Below are 12,300 nucleotides of genomic sequence, written 5' to 3'. Positions count from 1 at the left end.
AATTCCTCCCGTGATACAACGGAATAACTATTCTGCGATAGTAGCACTACAAATCACAGAACTTCAACAAACTCTACAAACGGAGCAAATCACAGATGACTCTTATATTTATTTGGAAAATAATGCAACTATGTAGAAAAGAAGAGAGAAGTTTTCAGATTTTTTATATATGAAAAATGAGGTTAAGCCTATAAATTTATAGATAATGAAAGGGTGAGATGAAGTGGTGCAATTCAAAAGGCGCCTCTTCCATCTCCCATTCACACTTATTCACGAAACCTAACCGTTTTTTTAGTTTGTCTTTTAAAAAAAGGAAATTTTACCTCATATGGCATAGGTATGCACCATATTTATTTTAAATCAAAATTATTTAAAAATATTATTTTCTATAGCTACCTTTTATATTTTAAAGCAAACTAAGTATTTATGGTATATACTACCATTGAGGTAGGAAATAAGGCATGAAATACGCTATTTATGTTTTTCCTCTCTTTTATACAGTTGGACATACCTATTTTTAAGGTGATTGATGTTGTTGTATTTGTGAATACATGACGCGAATACATGTGAATACATGCGCATATAACTTGACTGCCCTGATTTTAAGCATTTTTTTTATTGTTGTATTCATGAATACATGGCGCGGATACATGTGAATACATGCGCGTACAGCTGGACTGCCCTGATTTTAGGCACTTTTTACTGATGTATTCATAAATACAGCTGCGTGAATACATATGAATACATGCGCGTACAGCCGGACTGCCCTGATTTTAGTCATATTTTGCTGCTGTATTCATGAATATATGGCGCGAATACATGTGAATACATGCTCGTACAGCCGGACTGCCCTGATTTTAGTCATATTTTGCTGCTGTATTCATGAATATATGGCGCGAATACATGTGAATACATGCTCGTACAGCTGTACTACTCTAATTTTAAGCGCTTTTTGCTATTGTATTCATAAATACAACGAATATACTACCGTAACAACTGAACAGTAGCTATATAAAATAATTATGAATATAATACCTTTTGGAAATTAATAACCACTAACTCAGAGTGATTTCTGAAAATTCATCTATAAAAAATCCAAACAATCATTTGGACTCGGGAGACTCTGGAAGTTTGACAAACACTTTGTTAATTGCCTTCTTTCGTTTGTTGTTAATTTCTCTCTTGTTTTTTTTTTTTTTTGACCAAAAAACAAAGTTGTATGAATTACTTAATTAGTATTCCATCTCTTTATTGTAAATTTCATTCATGAAGAACAAAAGTATTTAAATAATACTATGTAAAACACATATATTTCTTTTCAAAATATGGCTTGTATGTATCTATCTTTTTTCTCTTTTTTTTTTTTTAATGTATGAATGTAAATATAAATTCCAATTTATTTAATTAAATCCTTGGAGTGGCATTTTCCACAAATAAGAAAAAGTAGAGGAAGAGTAAGAGACAAGAGGGGAAGAAAGATTATTTGGGAGGAGCAATAATTTAGGCCTTTTCCTAATGTTGGGACATGGCATGGCAAGAGTACTTGGAATAGTTTAGCACAAGAAATGGAGTACCTTTTCCACATTTCCGGAAAGCAAAATCAACCTTTTATGGATCTAATCTATAGTATACTTCTCACCATCATTTGCTTTTGTCTTACCGCATAATAATTCATACCAAATATTCATGCATGCTATATATCCATCATCTCTAAGATGTTTTACTACTTCTTCTTGATCATCAAACAGTTTAGACACTCTAATTGGTCAAAAAGAAGTCTAGTCCCCTTGACTATCATTAGGTCTAGTCCCCTTGACTATATACTAATGATGAATCCCAAATCTAACCTATTTGACTCAAAAGTATAGAAGAACTAGTACAAAAAATTCACCATTCATTGCTTTGAGATATTGCAACAACTAGTATCTAAAAGTTTGTGCAGTATTATCTTTCATCAAGTGTTGCTTCCTTTGAGAAGAAGAAATCAATTGTTCTTGCTGCGCCCCAAAAATTTTAGAACTTATCTTTTGAAATAGAGATATTAAGCCCCATTCGGCCATAGATTTTGTTAAGTTTTTTAATTTTTTTTTGGTAAAACCTATTTGTTTATTGATGTTATTCATATTTTGACAGTTTTTGAAAATAAAATTTTCAAATCTCACTACTAGCTCTACACATTTTTTTGTCGAAAAAGTTACCTTTGGATGTTTTAAATATTTCAAAAATTACCCCAAACTTTTATCTTTTATAAAAAACTCTTCCAACTAATCCACGAGCTAGTTTACGATCAATTTTTTTTGAAGTGGTGGATCTTGTAATATTATTGTAATTTGACGAATTGTTGTAGCTAGTGATTGTATTTTTAGCAGTTGATATTAAAATATCTGGTTATGATTTTAGGATAGTGTATTATGTGGGAGTTTGAATATAAGAATTGTAAATTTTCAAAAAAAAAAAGTGAATTTTTTTTCAAGTGAAAATGGTATTTGAAAATTAGAGTTGTGATTGGACATGAATATAATTTTGGGTTGTTTTTGAAGTTTTGTGAGTGATCTGAGTGAAAATTTTGAAAAATAGCTTTTTGGAGTTTTTCAAATTTTCGAAAAATTCCAAAATGCATCTTCAAGTGAAAATTAGAAATTTTATGAACAAACGTTGATTTTGAATAACAGTGAAAAAATTTCGAAAAGAAAGAAAGAAAAATTTCTTATGTGCCAAACTTATATATTCAAGACTATGGTTTGTGATAATGATAATGAGCAACATTGATGAAGGTTCTGCATTTACAAGATTAGCAAGTTTGTTTGTTTAATATTGTTAGGCATTTTTTATATTATTTAGAACTTATGGGTATAAGTCATATTTCATTTTTTTAAATGTGAAATACATTTTGAAAAATGATGTCCAGACAAGTTTTCATCTTCAAATCAAACTTCACATAAATCAGATTTTTTAATATAAATTTGAAAATTTATGGCCAAAACGCTAGCTAAAACCGGTTACTCCTATGGTATCATTTAATTGTCGCTTTAAGTATTTTCACGCTCATTAGGAAAGTAATAAATACAATATACTATAGTTTATTATGTTATCCCTTTTAAATTTCTTTTGAGAATTAAGTACTATTAAAGAAAATTACTAATTCTTAATACTAAGGATATAATTGAAAATAAATGTAACAGATTTAGTTTTGAATTTCTAATGTAACAATTTTGGTATAATTTTCTGAATAAAGTAAATGTTAATTTGGGACGGAAGGAGTAAATGTCTTGCCAAAATTAGAACTATGTTTCACTGGTGTTACTGATTCGACTAACTAACCATCTTGAGACTAGAGACTGGAAACTTTTATTGGTTTAAAATCTGAAACTACAGAAAATATCCGGTTTTACATTTCAAAATGTTTTCTTTAAATAATTAAATGTTTTCTTAGCCTGTTTATCTGGTACAAATAATATAGCCGAAAATGTGAGCTGTTTGAAATGTTATTCATTTCGGAAAATCTACTTCTTTATGAATTTATGTTGACATATCAACAACTTTTCTGAAAAAACCAAACATTTATAGCATGCTTATGCTTCGCCATAAAAGGAAGTCACATTTATTAAAAAAATTCCAGCACAAACTTTTCCTTTGATTACATTTGTCATTAAATTATTTTAATTTCCAATTCATTAACTTAGTAACTTTCTAGATGGTGGTTGTATCACTAAGTACTTGTCTTCTATTTGCACCAAAATAGATTGTAGGTGCATCGTGTTTCTAGCATGGAATGATTAAAACTTCCTTTTAACGGAAAATTGTCACAATTTGAGTCAGGCAAATAACAGAATTTCCTATTTCTACATAGAAATAATCCAATGTTTCATTATGTACAAATTCCAGGATTTAGAACTTGGATTACTCAGAACATAGTGGAAATACTTGTGTTTACCCCGTACAACATTATAGTTGAATTTATTATATGTATAGACAAGCAAATAGATAAACATGATTAAAAATGAGATTTAGCGGTTAAAATTGAAGGAAACGACAAGTGTGGCTCCGAGAGCAATGTCTTAGAGGAAAGAAATAAGAATAATATAAAAGAGCAAATAAAGTTATCTCATTAAGCTTGAGAATGAAATATAGCATAAGTTCTGCCAAGAATTTCGTGTCCTTATAATGGCCATTGAGCCTATTATTTATAGTTATACCTAGGAAACAAGATCCTAGGATCAAGCCTTAAATGCAACGACATGTCATTGATGAATATGTAACGGCAGACCATAAATACAAATATTCTTTGCAACGACTGTCATTTAATATAAGGAAATATTCTTTATTGAATGTTGTCCGATGACAAACATTCAAACTGCCCTTTGGCTAGGCTCCTTGCGGGGTTTATCCGATACTAACTGCAATTTGTTGTTCCGTATACTGGTAGTTACTTGACTTCGCCTTTTACATGTCTTCGATTTTATGTGGCACGTGGTCATTCGACCATTTATTACGAACCAATTTTACCCTATACAATTTTGCTGGCATTTAAACTTACCTTTTATTTATTAGCTTTTGAATTTAACTATTAGCGTTCTAGTCTCAATTAGTTTTTTAGAAAATATTTTTAGCTACCATTTTTGCTAATTTCTGTAAAAACTTACAATTATTTTTAGAAATGAAACTCCTATTTAGGGCTGTGCATAATTTGGTAAATATCGAATTATCGTACCGATATCGAAAATTTTGATATTTGGTATACAATATTTTGGCATTTGGTATGGTATTTGGTTTAAGTTTTTAAAAAAATTGTTATTAGGTATGGTATTTGGTATTTTAAAATAAAATACCGACATATCGATACCGTACCGAAATATATATTATATTACACAAACACATATTATCAATTATAACATAAATATAAAAAATCTAAAATTTTATTTTCCTTTATTCTCTAAGTTCATCAATTAACTCTAAACAAGTAACAAGATATTTCTAATGATCAAATATTCTTTTATATATAATTTTTTCTATTTGAGTCGATATTTGCTAGTTTTGGACAAAATTTTTGTCAACAAATATTTTCAGTTTTATATTTTTTAGTACTTTAATTAAAAATATTAAAGTCTACGGCTCTATGCACTAGTTAATTTTCAAACCAAATAAATCGTAACCGAAAGGAGAAAAACCGAATCATACCGAATTTAATTAGGTATGATATTAATATAAAATTTTAAAAAATTAAATATCGAAAATAATAAAGTGAAATATCTAAATACCGTACGGTACGATCCGAGGGATACCCCTACTCCTATTTCCAGTTCAAAATGCTATAGCTTTTGAATTTATGATAAGAGTCATTTTAAAAAAGAAACATAAATGTAGAAACATCCGTGCAGGGCACTCAATTAATGCTCATGCCTCATGTAAATTTAACAGTTTTCAAAAATACATCGCATCAATCAATTTTTTAGAAGAGGAGGCCAGCAGTACCATTTTCTGACTCACTACTGCTAGTGGCATTGTCGTTATATATCACAACATTTAAGGTCATTTCTCTTACGTTACTCTCTTCCCCAAAAAGTCCCTTTTTTCTCTCTATTTTTTGCACACATCACTCCCATTTCAGCACAAACCTTTCACAGAAAATTATGAAACCCCTCGAAAATCACACCTCCTCTGCTGCCACAGCTACCACTTCCTCCGCCGTGCCGGAACCCGATATCGGAACCGAAACCGGTTCTGCGGTAGAGTCCGGCATATTCTCTGACGATATTGATAGTTCATGTTCCACTCCGTACGTTAGTGCTCCTTCAAGTCCAGGCCGTGGCCAACCAAATAGTGGCTTCTATTATAGTGCTCCGGCGAGTCCTATGCACTTCGTTTTGTCAACTACTTGTGTGAAGAAGAATGTTGCTAGCACTTCAATTTCTTCTCCTTCCGAAGATTTCGACTTCTCCGCTAGGCTTATTACCGACGGCGCCGCCGCGGATGGATCCATGAGCTCTGCCGACGAGTTATTTCTGAATGGCCAGATCCGGCCGATGAAGCTTTCTACTCACCTTAAACGCCCACAAATCCTCGCACCATTGCTTGATATCGACGAAAATGAGGATGAAGAGGAGAAAGGCTGTAGGGGAAGAGATATGAAGCTGCGTAATAGATCGTTGAGAAGAAGGACTAGATCCATGTCACCACTTCGAACGACGTCGTATGAGTGGCACGAGGATTATGAAGAAGAGGAGGAATTAGAAGTTGTCAAGGAGAAGATAAACGAGAAGAATGAAATAGAAGAGATAATAAAACAATTAGATGAGGAAGAAACTTCGAATGAAACGACGCCGTGTCCTTCTGGCTCTTCTTCGAGGTCGTCATCAGTTGGGAGGAGCTCAAAAAGATGGGTATTCTTAAAGGAGTTTTTATATAGAAGTAAAAGTGAAGGAAGAAACAACGGTCACAAGTTTTGGAGTGGGATCTCGTTTTCACCTGTGAAAGACAAGAAACCGGAGAAAATTTCAGCCCACAAAACTCCAGAAAACTCTGCAACTGACTATGCAAACACCGCTGAAACTAAGAAAGTGAAACAAACAAAAGAAGGGAAGAAGAAGCCTGTGAATGGAAATGTAGCAAATGGGATAGGGAAGAGAAGAGTGCCGCCGTCCCCTCATGAGTTGCACTACACTACAAATAGAGCACAAGCAGAGGAAATGAGGAAGAAGACATTTTTGCCGTACAGGCAAGGTTTGCTTGGATGTTTAGGTTTCAGTTCAAAGAGTTATGGAGCAATGAATGGTTTTGCTAAAGCTTTGAACCCTGTTTCTTCAAGGTAATAAAATTTGTATATCTAATCATTATTATTATTATTACTACTATATCTACTATCATCCGTCAGAATTGATAGATATTTTTAAGTGATTGTATAGATTTTTCTTTTCATTTTATGGTAATGTTTTTTATGTTATTCTGTTATCTATTTTGTATGTAGTAATTGATGGCAAATCCTCTACTGCTTATTGTGATGGGATTTTGTTTAGCCATTCATGGAAACTTTTTGTTAGATCTTCTAATTTTGCTTGTAAAAAAGAGTTTCATGAGATCATCTTTTTCTCCCATGAGATCTTTGGCTATGGAAAGTTAGCATGGACAATGCAGTGCTAAAATACAAATTGCTTAGGTAAGCAATGAAAAGGGTAGTAAATATTCCCCAGGACTCCTCATCTGTTATTCTAGTAGATTTGTCCTTTTCACTTTATCAGATTCCCGAGCAATACCGATTAGTTTTAATTATTTTTTGGATCTTTTCCAAAGGAGCTATTTTGCATATATTGTCCCTAATTTTCTGTTTTCTCCTCTATTGTTAATGTTATTACTTCCTCCGTTTTAATTTAAATAATACATTTTCCTTATTAGTTCCTTCTAAAAGGATAATACATTTTTATATTTAAAAATAATTTAACTTCAAATTTTTTATTTTATCCATTTACCTTAATGATCACACAAAGTTTTTGCATATTTGAAAAGTATCTTTTTTTACTTGAAACGGAGGAATTATATGTTATTATGATTGTGGTACAATGAAAGAAGAGATTCAGCCCAGCCTCTTAATGAGGTAGGCATAAATTCCGGACATAACTCTTACTGAAAAAAATTATGAGGTATGATTTTAAACGGTCGTTTCGGTGAGTTGACTGTTTTACTTTTATTTTCTGGGTTCTGTTAATAATGTGGTGGTTCCACCAGGATCTTATTTGAAGGAAGGCTACATTAAACTGTAATTGGGTGAAGTGTAAAGTCTGGTCCCTAAAAGTTGTTGGAATTATAGGAGGTGATAGGACGCAAGATATACGCATTATTTACATGGTGATATTCCATTTCTTAAAAACCTATGATTTGATGCACATGGCCATGGAACAGAGCCATTTGGCAGGTATAGTAGAGGAGGCCCCTACACCCACACCAAACCCAGACCCGCCTATTGCAAAAGATGGGCCTGTTGCCTTTTGTCAACAATATCATCAGAAGCTTGAGCTGTTCTTGGCTGTATCTTCTGAGGGCCAGCCTTGTATTGAAATACTTAAGCATATGCATATGCATATGCACTCTAGTGATTAAGATGGCTGGTTACATTCCAAGATAAATGGGAGGCGTAATACCACTCTTGAAAAAGCAAAACTAAAAAAGAAAAAGAAAATGTTTGGATGTGATGTATAATACCATAATGGCCTAAGTTGCGTTTGTTTTCCTCTTTGCATCTTAGTGTGATGTCCAAAAGGTGCTTGAAGTTGAAGAAGCAGTTTTTGTCTCATCTTCTTATTAGTTTATAGTCTTGATACATGGACAAAGCAGATCTAGATTAAATTAAAAAAATTGGGATGTCATGGGGTCTCTTTGTTCCTAGATGTTGACATAAAGTAGTTTCAGGTTAAGCAACATACTAACATGGCCTTTTGGCTAATGATATATCTGTTGTCAATGTAGCATACAGTATTTCTTTTCCATTTCCCTTTGCAATTAATATTCACCAGATATTTCTTCCTCTTAACATTTAATATTGTAATCCAACTACTTTAACATCTTTTTACAACCTTTCCTCTGCTTCCCCTCCACAAGAGGAAATTAATTAATTAAAAGCGACCCCCACAGAAAAATAAAAAAGTTATCGTGCTCCATCAGAGCTTATACTCTAATGTTGGGCGAGAGTCTCTCAAATAAGAGGTGTAGATTCCATTGTCCTCCTCCTTCATCAGTCCTCCTATATAATAGTAAAATAAGTTTTATGAGGAAAAAAAACGTATTACTTGTCATATTTCAATGGTCCTTGTAATATGGCCAAATACATAGACGGACACCGGAACTTGGCACCGACTTTCTTAAAGTCGGTTTTTACCGTTGGAATCCTTTTTTATTAAAGTCACGCTATATTACAAGTCAGAAGTTTGTGTTTAATTGGCACACTTGGAAGGATGCTCGAGTGCCTAATAGAAAAGACCCAAATTTTTGGTGCCCATGTAAAAATCGGTGCCAAGTTCTGGTTATATTTGGCCTTGTAATATTAAATGAAGTAGAATATGTACTCAAAATGTTATCCTTGTGTTATATATCTGTCAGTTAATTTAGATGATAGTTGTTGGAGCATAGTACTTGTCATATTAAAATGGTCCTTGATGTAATACTAATCATGATTCTACATAGTACTCTTTCACTTTGTATAGAGATAGTAAATATCTGGTTTTGGGACCATTAAAAAACCAACCACCATACTTGTCTAGATTTGTTTTTCCTGAATTAAATGAATAGGCATAGCTGAAGTAAAATCACTTAATAAAATCACCTGATATACTGTTTCTATGTTTTAGATATAAATGCAAGTCCTTTAATGAATTATTTTTCGAAAAGTTAACCAATAAAAGGAAGACACTTGTTTTTCTAGAAGAAAACTAGGTATATATATTTTGGAAAGTGCCTTCTGATAGATTCACATTTCAGATGAAAGTGCCAGTTTTACTTATGTTACTAACTGATTTTTGATTTGTTGGCCTGAATGCCTGACCAGAAATTAGCTGGAAAAATCTGGCACAAGGGCCTACTACTTTTTTTGTGTGATTGCATCCTCCTGTTTAATTTTGTTTTCTTCTGAATTTACAATGTTGGTTAAGGTCTTAATTTATACCAGGTCAACAAAGACTATAAATACTTATTAAAAAAGACGAAAAATATGTGGGTTAGGTGCATATGTCACGAGTTTAAATTCTATCACAAATAAAACTTGGTATTTAAGTCGGGAGGAGGGTAGAAGGACGAGCCCTTACCCTTTGAGTTATAAAATTGTGAACCAATTTGAAAAAAATGATAATTTTTCGTTAAACTAATTAATCAGTTATTAAGAAGGGTTAATCCTAGTTAAAGTTGATAACCTCAGATTTTGATTTGAAAGTATGAACGGTATGAGCAGTGAAGAAATGAAATTAATGTGCTAACAATAAATGTGTCAAATGTAATAACGTGTATGGAGTATCAAGTACTAAATAATAATCAATGGCATTAAATGTAAATAAGGAGGAAGATTCACCCAATCTTGAATGAGGTGAATGATTCCTCCGTGTGACAATGATAAATGACAAAAATATAAGAGAATGTTGAGTACTTTCTCGGATGTGGTGAAAATGACTATAGATAATCCAAAAAGGTCCAATCTCTCCATAAAGTTATACTTTGTATTTATCTAGAGAGCTTACTTTTCAAAAGTGTTTTTATTATCTACACCCTTTTGCCTTTATCTCTCATACTATTTATATAGGGTATTCTCAAACAACCCTGAAAAGTAAAAATAGAGAGAATATCTAATAGAATATTCCTCTGAAGATCCCAAAATAAAACTAGCCGTTACTCCTATTTATGCTGCTCGACCTCGACTCTAACGAACCGCTCAACGGCTCGTTTTGTTGATTACTGGTCGACCTCGGCTACACTGCTCGCGTTGATGTGCAAATCACTCATGGTAATCATCTCTGCCGAATTTCTTTGGTCTGATTTTAACCCATAAACCAATTGGAGTCGGATCAGAAGCTCAATAGACATTTCTTTAATATAAATAATTTTTTGTAAAAAGGAAAAAAATTACCGGCTCAAAGGTAGGAGAAGGCTGAGTTAAAAAGGAAAAGAGGAAGAGTGAGAATGTAAAAATAAAATAAAAAGGAAGTGTGGCGTACAGGGTTGGTAATTTTCAAGGAGAATATATATATATATATATATATGAAGTAAAGCCTTTAGGAATTTCAACAATTTACACAGTAACAGTACACAACTTTTGTAGCAAGAAAATGTTTAGCACATGCACATGACATGATGTATGATAGAAATAAACTTATATTAATTCTTACAAGCAACTTGTTATCCTTAGGAAGAACAAAACAAAACGAGGATAGTGAAACCATTGTTTGTTTGGTTGCAGTATATATGGTGGAATGACGACTCACATGAAACTGAAAAGTATGAAAAGAGCAGAGGACTAAGGCCAAGTTGAAGCTGTCGAGTAATAATAGATCTGCTTTTGATTTTTCTTTTGTCCTTTAATTGTACTCAGCGGGAAATAAATTGTTCAAAGTCAGTGCTAAGCCAAAGCACATTAATTTACTTTGTTGAAATATTAAATTCGATCATATATATTTATATGACCCAAAAGTTCATCTCGTATTTTAAAACCTAATTCGGGGTTCCGAGGCCTTCAAAATCTCATCTTACCTCACTTCTATTTTCGTGCGCATTTCAGGAAAGCCTTAATGTGAAAAATTTGAGAAAATAATAATTTTTGCCTTTAAAAGTGATTTTAGTTGACTTCGGTCAACATTTTGAGTGAACGAACCTGGACCATTTTGACGGTCCCGGAGGGTCCGTAGTAAAATATGGGGCTTGTGTGTATGCCCGGAATCAAACCCATGTTTGCTGAGAAGCTGGGTCAACCCATGTTCGCAATTGCGAACAGCCCTTCACATATGCAAAGTGAGTTTGGGGGAGGGACCTTCGCATTTTCGACCAAATGGTTCGCATTTGCGACAACAACAGAAATGCGACAGATTCTCGCAAATGCAAAACTCTGGTCGCAAATGCGACATCTGCAGCTGATAAGTTTTGGACTTAGACGGGATTTTTCATTCATTTTCCCATTTTTCAAAACCTGAACTTCAAGAGGCGATTTTTCAAGGGCTAGTTCTTCCCTAAATCATAGGTAAATGATTCTTAACTTATTTCTTTCAATCTATTACATCTTTTTATAAGATTTCTTCCTAAAATCTAGGGTTTTTCATGGTGGAATTGGGTGTTTTTGGGTAGAACTTAGAAATTTCAAAATTTGGGGATATAGACCTCAAATTGAGGTAGGAATCCAAAACCAATTATCTGGGCTCGGGGGGTGAATGGGCAATCGAATTTTGGTCCAAACTTCGGGTTTTGATCAAGCGGGCCCGGGGTCAATTTTTGACTTTTTGGAAAAAATGTTAGAAAATCTATAATTGTGTATTCGAATTGATTTATTTAGCAATAACTGATGTTATTAAGTTAACTATGACTAGATGCGAGTGACTTGGAGGTGGAATCTAGAGAAAAAGCGGTGATTGAGGCATGATTTTGGTCGTGGAGTCGAGGTAACTGTTGTGGCTAACCTTCGCTTGAGGGATTAGGTGTTGTTGTCTTATTTGCTATGTGTTTGGTTGTTGAATACGACGTATAGGTGAAGTGACGAGTACCTGTTGTCGGGTCATAGCATGTGAGTGAGTCTTATACTTGTGACCGTTGTATTCTTTATTCATATTGTTCATGCTTAAA

General features: G+C 33.2%; 1 protein-coding gene across 1 annotated transcript; it reads left to right on the top strand.

Moving 5' to 3' along the window:
* Window positions 1-5,519: 5,519 nt before the first annotated feature.
* Window positions 5,520-7,118, top strand: LOC107807083 (uncharacterized). Its single transcript, XM_016631372.2, has one exon. The coding sequence runs from the start codon at window positions 5,631-5,633 to the stop codon at window positions 6,807-6,809; it is 1,179 nt and encodes a 392-aa protein (XP_016486858.1). The 5' UTR covers window positions 5,520-5,630; the 3' UTR covers window positions 6,810-7,118.
* Window positions 7,119-12,300: the final 5,182 nt, after the last annotated feature.

The sequence above is a fragment of the Nicotiana tabacum genome, chromosome 7, assembly GCF_000715075.1.
Source record: "Nicotiana tabacum cultivar K326 chromosome 7, ASM71507v2, whole genome shotgun sequence".
NCBI classification, from domain to species: Eukaryota; Viridiplantae; Streptophyta; class Magnoliopsida; order Solanales; family Solanaceae; genus Nicotiana; species Nicotiana tabacum.
Note: the sequence above shows the minus strand (reverse complement) of the source record. Positions and strands in the feature narration are given on the sequence as shown.

Excerpts from the sequence above, each read along its gene's own strand:
- LOC107807083 (XM_016631372.2), top strand. The coding sequence starts at position 5,631 with ATGAAACCCCTCGAAAATCACACCTCCTCTGCTGCCACAGCTACCACT.